Source organism: Carettochelys insculpta, chromosome 1, assembly GCF_033958435.1.
Source record: "Carettochelys insculpta isolate YL-2023 chromosome 1, ASM3395843v1, whole genome shotgun sequence".
Lineage (NCBI taxonomy): Eukaryota > Metazoa > Chordata > Testudines > Carettochelyidae > Carettochelys > Carettochelys insculpta.
The window spans coordinates 85,515,547-85,528,816 of NC_134137.1; the positions used below are offsets into that span (position 1 = coordinate 85,515,547).

General features: G+C 43.6%; 1 protein-coding gene across 2 annotated transcripts in view; it reads left to right on the plus strand.

The window, feature by feature from the left end:
- The window catches only part of BORA (BORA aurora kinase A activator), a 41,628-nt gene extending 30,774 nt beyond the window's left edge, over positions 1-10,854 (plus strand). Inside the window, exons 11-12 of one of the 2 annotated variants that reach the window (XM_074982865.1) lie at positions 4,823-4,951; positions 9,077-10,854. In XM_074982865.1, coding sequence (XP_074838966.1) covers positions 4,823-4,951; positions 9,077-9,079 — 132 coding nt within the window. In that variant the 3' untranslated portion in view covers positions 9,080-10,854. The remainder of the gene's footprint in view (positions 1-4,822; positions 4,952-9,076) is intronic. The other variant, XM_074982864.1, reaches the window with a different exon arrangement.
- The last annotated feature ends 2,416 nt before the right edge of the window (positions 10,855-13,270 follow it).

Consider the following 13,270-nt stretch of genomic DNA (forward strand, 5'->3'; position numbering starts at 1 on the left):
CTTTTTAAAGTGAAAAACAGAGTGTCAGTTTTATTTAAGCTGCAGTTGTATTGCCATGTAAAATATGTGGGTCATATACTTCCAGGCTACAGCTACACTACAGCATAATTTTGAAAAGATAACTTTCGAAAGTTACACACTGAAAGATCAGCTTTCGAAAGGCCACATCTACATGCCAAAATTGGATCACACCTTTAAGCTGCTCTTTAGAAAGATCGAGACATTCTTTCAAAAAAGCAGCCACACAACAACAGGAGCCCTTTCAAAAGAGCGAGCCAGGAAAGGCCATGGATGGGGTTGCAGGGTGACAAGCCCTTCTGGGGCCTGCAGCCAGCTGCTCCCTTTAAAGGACCCCTCCCAAGCACACCTGCACTGAACAGACTGAGGGCTGCTTTGCAACACAAAGCAGTGCAGACCTTGTGCATGGAGCGAAGCCCTAGTTGTGCTGACCTTCATGGAGCCCCTGCAGCTCCCTGACAGGGATGCCTCTGACGAGCTGGTGCCATTGCTGGTCCATGCTGTCCTGGAAATTCTCCAGTCGCCAACCCTTCATGCCATGGTTCTGCAGGCCTTCGCCATGGGGCACAGTCTATGTCCTATTCCCCTTGCCATTTGGTGCCTGTGGCGCTACCCCACCAACGCCAGCTGGTGGGAATGGCTCGTGTTGGGCAAGTGGGACACGACCGCTGGCTCCAGAACTTCCACGTGATCAAGCAGACGTTTCTGGAGCTCTGTCACTGGCTTGCCTGCGCCCTTCATCACCAGGACACCCGCATGCAGCCTACATTCCCTCTGGAGGAGAGGGTTGCTATTGCACTTTGAAAGCTGTCATCCTGAATAGCTACTGCTCAGTCAGCCCCCACCATGAGGGCCGTCCTCATGGAGGTGAGCCAGGCTCAGGTCACACACCCATTAAGGGGAGGGGGCTTCTTGGCAAGGGCATCCTGTAGGGGCTGGGGGTGAGGGGCCCTGGAGGGGGCATGGGGGATTATGTGGCATCCTGCTACTCAGCCGCAAGTGTAGATGCCCTCCCTCCCAAGCAGGTTGTTGGGGCTATCAGCGTCATCCTCCTGCGGCGGGCTGTCCAGATTGGCGAGCGCAACACTGTCATTTTGGGATTTGCAGCCCTGGGATTCCCCAACTGCTTTGGTGCACTGGATGGGGCCCACATCACCATCTGGACCCCAGACCACAGTGCAGGGTGATCTGTCAGCTGCAAGGGGTGCCACTCTGTGGTGCTGCATGCCCTTGTGGACACCAAGGGGCATTTCACAGGTGTTTGTGTGGGCTGGCCTGGCTAAGCCCACGATGCCTGGGTCTCCTGGAACTCCTGGCTTGGGCGCAGGATGCAGGAGGAGGCTTGCATCCCCCTCATCGGCGCTCCCGGTCGGGGACCTCACCATGGCTTCCTGCATAGTGGCTGATGCTGACCATACCCTGCAGCCATGGTGGATGGGACCGTACACAAGACTTATTGACCCCACACAAGACCGTTTTTTTTTAAACACGTGTGCCTGAACCAGGCCCACAACACCATGGAGAGGGCATTTGGGCACCTGAGGGGGCGCTTTCAGTGCCTCCTAAAACACCTCGAGGTCGGCCTCCCCAACGTGCCTTCTGTGGTGGTGACCTAAGCTAGCACAAGCTCTTTGTGCCGGGGTGGGCTGCAGAGGTTGGACCAGCTATGAGCAGCTGGCCCTTGCCCCTTGCTGCCAGGCAAACTGGGATCAGAAGCCAGTCAGGGAGGCCTTCACTAGGTGGCCCCAGTAATACTCCCCCAGGCACCCTCCAACATGACCCTTTCCAACACTCCTACCCCGCACCACCGCTTCACCCCGTCCCACAGCCACCCCACTCTGCTGCCACACCAGTCACATGGGACAGTCGGGTGAATGAAAATAAACTCTTGACTATTGTTTTAACTGTTAATAAAACTTCTAACTAAACAACAGTGAATGCAAAACAACTATTATGCTATTTAAAATTCTAATTAAATAACAAGGGGCTATATACAGGGGAGACTGCGGGGGGGAACCACATACAATGAGGAGGGCAGGGGCAATGAGCTTGAAGGGGGGGTCCTGGGTTGTGGGGGACCCTAGTCCTCCATCACTGTGGAGGGCTGTGACCATGCTGGGTGCATGGGTCCCTACAGTCCCAGCTCCCTGTCGGGGCTGAGATGGGATGGGGACTACAGGACGGTAAGGGTGGAGAAGGGGTCTGCAGCCCCCCACCTCAGTAGGGGCAATGGGGGGGCTGTCTCATTCTGGCCTGAACTGGCCATGAGCCATGGGGCTAGTGCAACATGGAGGCGTTTTGTGGGGGGGGGGTGGTTAGGTCAGTTCAGGTCAGGGAGGGGGTGGCAGGAGGGGTAGCAAGGGGCTGGCAGGAAGTAGGGGCAGGCTGGGCGAGGTGCCAGAGCACCACAGTGGCCTCAGCCCACTCCTTCCACTGCTATCAGACCCTGTCCTCCTACTGTGTCTGGAGCCACTACTGGAGGACCATAGCCTGCCCCTGGATAGGGCCGCGGTGTGCATGGCCATTGCCTTCTTGGGGTCCCTGCAGTGGCGGATATGCGGCCTCCAGACATAGCCCTGCTCAGGCAATGGAGGTGAGGGTTCTCCAGCCCCCTTGGCTCCTGGTGTGGGGCTTCCCTCTGCCGGGATTGGTCTGTCCTGGCCCTCAGGTGGCAGAGCTGTAGAGGCAGAAGGGGAGATAGAGGCAACCCATCAGTGCCATGACTGGACCTGGCCCTGGCCCCTCCTTCCACTGGCTCAACTGCCCTGGGCCCTGGGGGATACCAAGCACCAAGGGGGCCCTGCATGTGTGGGGCATGTGCCGGGAGCGGTCCGCCCCTCTTTCTTCTTCCCTAGGTGTTCAGTTTGTGGTACTGCCCATGGAAGTGGGTGCTTGTGGCTGTGCACAGCCTGGGGGATGCATGTGTCCAAGATGCGTCTAGACAGATGCCGGCTCACCTAGGGTTGCCCCCCTCCCTGGCCTGCATGGGTGGGTGGAGCGGGGGGTCCCGTTGTGAATTTGAGAGAAGTCTGGCTGGAGTGGGCCTGGCTTCAGGAGCTGGAGGAAATGGTGATCACCAGGGCCCCATTCCTGCCCCAATGACGCCTATAGCTTTTATACAGGGGGTGTGGCCAAGGGCACCAGCTGGTCCTAGGACCCAGGCTGTGGCTTGGGATTGAGCCTGGTGGTGTCTACAAGGTCCTCAGGATTGGCCACCTCCTTTGGCCCGAGGAGCTGGTCAGGGCCCTTATAATGGGGGCAGCTGGTGGGCCTGCCCTTGAGCGGCTGACTGCATCTTTGGCCCGGCAGTAGACCTGCCTGAGTTTAACTTTAAACGTTACTTGAGCTGCTGAGGGGGCGGGGTGGCCCTGGGTGGTGTGCCCTGTCGAGAGCCCTGTGAAAGCTGCTGCATTCCTGTGCCAGCTGCTGGTATGGGCTAGCACCTCTTCATCCCTCCTTAGTCTCAGTAGGTCTATGATCTCTGCCTCAAGAAGGGGGCTCTCTTCTTTGGCCTCTGGCTGGGCTCCTGGGAGGCTTCTGACTGCACCGAAGAGGGCTTCTGGTCACTGGCCATGGGTGCGGTGGTGTGCCTTGTGGAACTGGCGTGCTGGAGTGGGCTCTTGTCCTCCCTACTGCTAGCACGCTGTCAGCTTCCTGCCCCAGGGTTTCAGGTTTCCTGAGTCTTTATGGTCTCTGCCTTGGGCCGCGTTTATAGTCCTGCTTCTGCTGGCAGGGGCATCTCCGCCCTCCAGCTGGCCAGTGCAATGGAGGACACGCTTTTCTGAAAGAGCGGCCTGTGGAGTGTCTACACATGCCCTCTTTTGGAATTGGATTTCGAAGGAGGGCGCACTTCCTGAGAGGGGAATGGAAGAGTGAATTTGAAAGGTGAGCTGCGTTCCTTTGAAAATAATTTTGAAAGAGAGCATTTTACGTTTAGATGCTCTGTGGGATCTTTCAAAAGAAGCCCTCCTTTCGAAATTATTTTCAGAGGAACTTGCCGGTGCAGCCGCAGCCCTACCCAAGGTACTTTAGATAGGAGGTCTCCAAAGAAGTTTTGGTTACTGAAGTTAGTGATGTTCGTAATTCAGCTGTGATGGTATTAGTAGGTGCTGTCCTGCTGAAGATGGTGACATCTTAATATTTTGAAGTTCTGAGTTGTGACCACTAAGACTACCTCTGTACTTACAAAAAAACTTTGAAATGGCCATGCTAATGGCCAAACAGAATACTTATGAGGCTCTGAAATGAATATTCTGTGTCTCATTAGTATGCCAGCGGTCGCTGACAGGAATAAGGAGATTTTGAGCCACAGGCGAGTGAACCGCAGCACTTTTGAAGTGCTGCGGTCAGTGGCATGCTAATGAGGCCCTGAATATTCATTTCAGCGCCTCATTAGTATTCTTCGATTTGGTCATTACCATGGCCATTTTGAAGTTTTTTGTAAGTGTAAACACAGCCTAAGTGTCCAACAGGTCTGTACTTCAACACATGGTTATTTCTAGTTTGCATATTTGAGATTCCCTGAAATTTCAATCAGATAACTAATAGTTTTTCACAGAAGTGACCCTGAACGTACGTTGTTAAACAATTGTCCATTATCAGTTTTAGATTTTAAATATCTATATTGTGATTCACATTTTTATCAAAAAATGTATACATATAGGTGATAAAGTTTATGAATACAGTATGGAAGGATTATGAAGAATGTGCCATCCAAATCTAAATTAAGTAATGTGTAAGAAATAAATAAGTTTGTCTGGAATCCGTACATAGATTTTTAATTCCTGGCTTTTTTTTTCCCAAGGTGGACAGTGGATATAATACACAGACATGTGGAAGCAGCATTACAGACACAGTTGGGGCTGAGAACAGTTGCAGAGACAATGTACGTTCTTACGAGGCTCAGAACAAATCTCAGCTTTTCAAAAGTAAGGTAGGAAATGCATGGACTTATGTTTTTCCATTTCTTTGTTTCCTTCTAGCATTTCATCACACCATTCCCTGCTCATTCAGAGCCTTGACAGGTTGTTTCGAAGAAATTGTAGACCGCAAATTTACTTGGTCTTACTGTCAAGTAGCAGATTATTTTACAGACCATGTTCTGAATTAAAGGAAAATAGATTGAAAGTCCTATTTCTAAAATTCACACATTCTGATGTTGGCAAAGGCCACTCCTGAGGAAATTCTTCACCAAAACATGACAAATTATGTGCCAAAAACACTAAAAATTCTGCACACAGTGTTCTAAATTTTTGCAAAATTTTTCATGTTTTAATTGTCAAAATGTTCAATGCAAAATGATCTACAATTACAGAAATGATTGGGAATAATATGATAGGATGTACAAAATCATTTGTCCCTCTCCATATATAGTTTTGTATCGCATTTTCAAACACAAGCTGGTATAGCTATTTTTGATGCATGATGTGAAGGCCATTCACATTGTGCAAAAGAACAAACATTTAATATTCCAAATGTTCGCCGAGCTTAACAATTTTTAACTATAAACATTTTGTTACTAAATGAAGTAGTATCATCAGTGCCTTGTGAGAGATCCTCTAAAACCTGTCTTTATATAGTCCTTTTACATAGTCCTAATCAATGATTAGGTCTTAATTGGTTACTCATGTCTTCCAATTTGAACCGATTGTCAGTGATCACATTCTCATTAGTTGTTCTTCTATTATCTCTTGATCTCATAAGTTCAAACTCTGGTTCCAAATCAATATGCCAGTTAATTGCATTGTTTTGAGAAAACCACCCTTCCAAAAATTCTCTGCCCTGCCTAGATCCATCTTGTCCCACCACCTTCACATAATTAAAGTCAAATTTATGGCTGGTGTTACCGTCATGCAATGACCCCTTATCATTGATTTCATTGCACAAAGATAGCACCAACCATAAATTACACCTACATGTGTCAACCAGCATTCCAAAGGATGTGATTCTATGATATGATGTTCATTAAACGAATAATGTGTTAAATTTTTGACTGAACTGATTGGGGAGAATTGCATGTCTCCTCCACTGTTCTATCTGCATTGTGCCGTGTATTTCATGCTATAGCAGTCTCGGGTGATCAGCTAACTCATCTTGGTCATTTTGAGAACGCTTTCACTGCAGATTTGATAAAATAAAAAAAGTTCTAATATGAGATGTCTAAAGCTACAGGACTTGACCTAAGGTTTAAGAATCTGAAGTCCATCCAAAATGTGAGAAGGATGAGGTGTAGTTCATGCTTTCAGAAGTCTTGAAAGAACAACACTGTGATAGATTAAACTACAGAATCCAAACCATCAGAAAAGGAAATGAACTTTTTGCTGATGACATCTGACTCAGATGATGCAAGTGAACATGTGTTGGTCCACACTACTTTGGATTTTTATCAGCATGGATGAATGTCCTCTGGAATGCTGGTCAAAGCAAGAAGAGCCATGAATCTTCAGCACATTTGGCAGGCATATACACTGTAATTCCGGCTATGTTAGTGTCATTGTGAATGCCTGCTCTCGCTTTCAGGTGACATTGTAAAAACACAGTGGGCACCATTATTTCCTGTAACCGTAAACAAAACTTATTTGCTGCTGAGATTGTCTGTTTGAAAAAGTACTAGAAATGACTGGGTTTACAGGCTTTAAACTCCAGGTCTCGCATCAATACAAGATCACGCTCTTCACGTTTGTGTTGAAGATCCGTAATCTCGTCTTCACAGATATTATCTGTGAACTCCATATAGGACAAAGTCTTTCAATGCAGCTGTTATTTTTTCTCTCCTGGCATTGATATCCTTGTCTGTTCATCTGTGTCTGCCCATAATACTCCCCAAGCAGGTGAACCATGTAACACAGACTTCTAGTAAATTATGCACCTCCAATTTTCATCCATAAATATTTCATCCAGGTAAGGACCTTTAACTTGATTAGTTATCAGCTCAAATGGGGGAATTGGGGAATGCTTGTTACATGACTGTATCTGCTGTGAAATTGCCAGATGTGATGTGAAAGCACACAACGCATTTTTACTCCCATAACTAAAGTACTGGTAATCCCTTATTCATTGTACACTCATGTCTAAATTACACTTCCTCATAATCTTTCTTTCCTGAATGGGCACCAACAAAATAAAACAAAACAAAAAGGACGCAACAACTAATTTTTTTCTGAGGTGTGGGCAAGTGGATTTAAGTAGCAGTGAAGAACTCCTTTGGGACTCTCCTGATTCTTAATTATTTGCCAAAAACTTCACTTCTTTATCCTCTTCCCTTGCCTATCATTTGCGGGTTCTAGTAGACAATTTGTCAACCATTCCGTTTACTTTTTCAAGTGCTTGAGAGCACACAGGTGGCTTTTTTTTTTTTTTTTTTTAAATCTTCATTTTCTCACCTCATTGCTTGTCAGAGCAGTCTTTTTTGTTGTTGGTTTTTTTTAAACACAACACTTTGCAGTAGAAAGATATCCTGGACTTTCAGTGTGAAGTATTCATTTTGTTTTTGGCCACTACACAGAAGCCACTCTTTTCTTCCTAGTTTACTGTATCTTCTTCGGCATGTCTTCAGTAGTGAGGCAGGTGTCTAATTGCATTCTTGTTACACAAAGCCCTCTTCTTTATGGGAAAAATCTTTGAAGAATTCCATATTTTGTTCTTGTTGACCACCTTCCTCTTTATCTAATCCATTTTATTTTACTTTCCTCAGCATCTGACTTAAGACGGGTGCAGGAAATCTGTGGCCCGCTGGTGGCAAAAACCTGTGGCCCACTGGTGGCTGGTCAGGGTTAAGTGCTGACAGGCTGCAGGTTGCTTTGTTTACTTGAGCATCCACAGGCATGGCTGTTCACAGATCCCTGTGGCTGCGGTATGCTGTTCCCAGCCAATGGGAGCTGTAGGATGCAGCCCAGGCCAAGCCACCGCTTGTTGGGGGGGCGGGGGGTGTGTGTCCTTGGTTTCTGCAGCTCCTGTTGGCCAGAAAAAGCAAACCATGGCCACTGGGAGTTGTAAGCAGCTGTTCCTGCGGATGGTTAAGTAAACAAAACATCTGGTGGCTAACCCCCAATGAACTGCATGTGGCCTGTGAGCTGGAGTTTAGACTTCAGATTTTAGTGCATGAAAAGCAAGAAAGTTGTCCTAGGCTCATTGATTGGCTTGTCAACCCCTTTGCAATGTTGCTCATATAGTTTCATTTCCACATGCAATGATATACTTAGCTAGAACTTCACTTTTTCAGCTTTCTTTGTTATGGTAATTCCAAATCCGACCTCTGTGGGCTGTAGTGTTTGCAGAATAACTTTCTGTCTTAACAAATAAATCATCTCCATCTAAAGAAACTAATTTTCATCATTTTCAATACAAAATGAAGATTACTTTTAAAAACTTCCCATGGATTTGCCTTTATCTCAGATATTTTCTTACCACATCTGATTATAATCACTCACCTTTGTGCTTCCATACAATAGGCACATTGGTGGTACCCTCTTTACAATTTCTGATATTAAACCCTGTCTTATGGTATCTGCCTCAAGTCCCTTCTATTTTGTTTGTGTTTGCTCTTGTGGTTTGTATTTTAACTCTGATAACAGCTGGGAATGCTGTTTGCAGGAAATATAAGAGGGCTACAGAACCATTTCCTTATATTGGGGTGGGGGCACGGGGGGAATCAAGACTAAAAATAGTCTTATAATTCAGGAAAATGAACAGTGGCCATCACTGCAGATTCAAATCCTAAATGAGAGAACGTGGTGGGACATGATGAGAGTTTTTCTTCCTAGCAAAGCTTCCAGGATGATTTTGTAATAATAAATATTCAACAGGAAAGCACTAAACTTGCAGTTTTTTAGATTCATTGTTAGTGGTGCAAACTGGCAAAGATAACATGTCAAGGTTGACTAGCTAAGTTGACAAGAACCATTGGACTTAAATACCCGAAAGAACAATAGAATTTCTCAGAGGCAAATATATTGGAACTTGGCACTGTATGGATAACCTAATCTTAGAAGCTGTATAATGCATGTTTGTCCCATTTATTGGTTTTCCAGTTAAGATTTTTTTTCTTTTTCTTTTATAGTAAGGGGACACAGTCCCAAGATATTGGATGGAGAATCCGTCTGTCGTTCCATGCAATAACCTGCAGATATGCCTTTATCAAAGTTTTTAGACCAAGGCTGACAAGTAACCTTTGGCACCTTTTACTTCTGCAAATGGAATCAGCGACATTATAGTTTGGAAGAAACTGTGTCAATTACATTTAAATACTTGTGACAATAAAATGAGAGGGATTTGCATGGCACTTAAAAGGCATCTGAAGTGATACTTGAAATGAAAAACAGCTTGTGAAATTTTATACAGCAAATCTTCTGTTTTCTTTTTACCTTTGCAGTGACCACTCTGGAAAAGATGTTCATTGAAATTGACAGGGACAGTTTTATATCACTAAATAAAATATTATTCATTCTGTTTCTTCAGACTGAACTATTGTAACAAATAATCTGTGATTTGTTTAAAATGTGTCAACAACAAATTAACTTATTTTCTGAAGTGGTGGGTTTTTTGTTGTTTTCTATATTTTTACATTTTTATACTTGGTCCTTTTGTACCTGCTAGTTTACAGGTCTTGGTATAAATAAAGGTCAGCCCTTGGCTTAGTCTCTAGGCCAAGGAGGACAAGTTACACTTCACTAGTTAATTGTGATTAACTCTTGAAAGAGGTGCTATAACTATCAACTTCAACAAAGTTTGGAATGGTGTTTCTTTATTGTATGTTTAGCTTCACTTGAATGATACAGGGATTGAAAATTTACTGTGCATTAATGGTCTGGACTGTATACTTATGTTTGATCTCACAAACTGTCAGGGCTATAAAAATGACCTTTTTACCATTAGAAACTGAACATGCTGCTTTTTAATGATGTGGAAACCAATTCTGTTCTCTGGCACGTCAACAGAAACTACAAAACATTGTGTCATCCAGAATTCCCTGCTTCCTTCTTGTATTGGCTTGATTTGTAATATTCACTACCTTGCAAAAGAGATAATTTAATGCCAGATGTCATTTAAAAGCAGGGATTTCAGACTTCCAGAGGGTGTAAAGAATGTCTGTGGGTGTTTTTTTTTTATGATTACCAGCATATAATGGATGCTACTATTATGTCAATGTAAGGCTGGACCAGCAGGAAGGTAACAATCAGAATTTCATTGGCCTCTGTGGTTAGATCTTAAGACCTGATTAAACTAGACTTACATTGGTAGATCAGTACAGGTATTTCTGAGATCACCCCCCCGCCCACCCCAAAAAAAAAAAGTATTTGCCCTGAATACATGATCAAAACTATCTCTCTAATACCAGTGGAAATTCTGGACTCTCCTTGCTGATAGAAATGTGACATTAAATTTTATAATAATAAACTACATTTAGTTTGATTCTTCAGAGCTTCATGTTCAGTGATCAGAGTTTCCAAATTAGTCATTAAAGTAATCACTAAAATTTGTTGAATTGCTCCCTGTGTAAAATAACCTGGGAAGGCAAAAAATGAAAAGCACAATTAGATGAATGTGAGAATAATGAAAAATTTTAGTATGTGTTGTCTAACAGCTTTTCGTTCTTCAAATGATTATGCCAAGAAGCAAACAACTATTTATTTTGACTTAAATATTTTAATTATTTAGAAAACCTGCTGTACTAATGAACTATAGTGCCCTTTTGACCATCAAATTTATCTAGTTTTACCTAATGCATCATTTGGCACTTCTTGCACAAAATGGTCATTGTTTACATTTAAAGAAAACAATTTAAATTGTTTTAACAAGGGTTTTTATATTGCAAATAATTGTATAATTTTAAGTGACCAAAATAAAGACTGATTGTTTGTTTGGTGTTTTTTTTTTCCCCCCTCACCTCCTAGATTGTTCTGGGTAATTTTGTTTTTAAAATCATGGCAGACTATACATATTTGATTTCAAGTGAGGTAGGGAACCAGACTAAAGCTGATTTTTACTATTAGGTAGGTTTGGTATGGAAGGTACTGTTTTTGATTGTGAGTGAGGCTGCCAAGCAATTAAAAACATTGTGATTAATTGCACTGTTAATATATTACAATTTATTTTAAATATTTGAATGTTTTCTACATTTTCAAAGATTGATTTCAATTACAACACAGACCATAAAGTGTACAGTGCTCTTTTATATTTTTGATTACAAATATTTTCCTAGAAGTACTGTAATGCAATCTCTTTAATCATGAAAGTTGAACACAGAACTACAAGCATTATGTGCAAAAAGTAACTACCTTCAAAAATAAAACTTCAGAGCCTACAAGTCCCCTCAGTCCTACTTCTTGTTCAGCCAGTTGCTAAAATAAACACATTTGTTTACATTTACAGCAGATTAAGCAATCAGCATTATTTAGTGTTACCTGAAAATAAGAGTAAGCATTTGCATGGTACTGTCATAGCCAGCATCACAAGTTATGTGCCACGTGTACTAAAGGCTCATATCATTTCATGCTTCAACAACCCTTCCAGCAGACAGCCTTCAAAAAATTTGATATTTCTGGGGTTAGTCTCAATCTTGCATGGTGTTTCCCAAACTCAAAATGTTCATGTATCCCTTTCAGGACTTTGGCCTTACCCCCTCTCCCAGTGCTGTCCGAGTACTTATCTCCTGATTTTTAGTAATTTATTGTGTCATGTATCCCTTTAAATCCTTTTGCATACCACGCTTTATGTGCAAGAGCAGTGTTTCCCAGCTAGCAGAAGGGGCTATTTTCCCACCATTTTTATGGAAGGTATCTTAGAAGATAAGGCTCAGCAGCCCATGATTTTTACACTCAGAAGGCTTATTTTAGATTTGGCTAGAGCTGCAGTCAAACCATCTTTCCTTAATGGGATATGCTACTGGCCCTGATCAACTACCCCTTTAAACAGCTGTCACCTTAGTATATCAAAACTTGCTTCTTTTGGCCACTACTGTGTCTGCTAAATGAGTATATGAGTAGCCCTACCCATAGTGTATTCCATAGCAAGTGATTATTCCAAGAACTGGTAAGCAGGGATGGGGTTCACCTTTCAAGGAAGGGGAAGACTATTTGGTCACATTCTGGCTAACCTAGGGAGGAGGGCTTTAAACTAGGTTTGACAAGGGTGGGTGACGAAAGGCCCCAGATAAATGAAAAACAGGGACCTGAGAGTTGGAAATGGGAAGGAAGATAGGCTATATGAGCAAAGAAAAAGGAGGGACTAGGCAGAACTGGGAGGCAAAAATCAAATCAGTATCTTTCATGCCTACATACAAATGCAATAAGTATGGGTAATCAGCAGGAAGAACTGGAAGTCCTAACAAATAAACAAAACTATGATATAGCTGGTATCACAGAGACTTGGGCTACATTTACACTATGAGATAAATTCAAATTTATTAATATTGATTTTGTTCACAGTGGATTTCATAAATTCAAATTGGAGCATCCTCACCTCCCCACATGTTCCTCACAAAGTTGACTTATTACTGCCACACTCAGTGGGCAAGCATTGATTTGCAGCAGTGCACTGTGGGAATCTGGCCCACAGTTCCCTCATCCCTGAAGCATTCTAAGTGTTTTTGCTGGTATTTGACATTCTCTTGCCACATTACATAGCCCTCATTCCCTTCCCATGGTAAGCAAACATCCATTTTTTTTCAGTCAGAAGGAAAAGTAGGGCATCAACAAAGATTGCCCAGTTTAACAGAAATCTCTCCTATAATGGAATTATCAAGCATTTCATAAAAGTCAACAGGTGTGTGTCTACTCAGCTAGGCCTCCTCTGACTGTCCCTGCTCCCTTGATTGCATCTGATCCCTAAAAATAATGCAGGGACAGTGAAAGGCATGAAGCCAGAGTAGATAGTAAAGATTTGGAAAAAAAGAGTTGCAGAGGGAAGGAGTTTTGGGTTCTCAGTCCTTTATACAGCTTCTGTACACAGGCTAACATATTTTGGAGCATAAACTTTCATGGGGAGTTAATGTGGCCGCATCCTCTGTGACTGAACAGACCTTGTCAACTCTGACCCTCCCCTTGACTGAGATGCCATCTTTAAACTCTCCTCTGAAACAAGCCCCCCGCCGCACCACACACACACACACAGCTGATGAAGCGGGTCTTTGCCCACAAAAGCTTATGCCCCAAAATATCTGTCCGTCTATAAGGTGCCACAGGTTGTCTTGTTTTTTGAAGATACAGACTAACTCAGCTACCCCTCTGATACTTGTACACAATCTGTGTTCTCA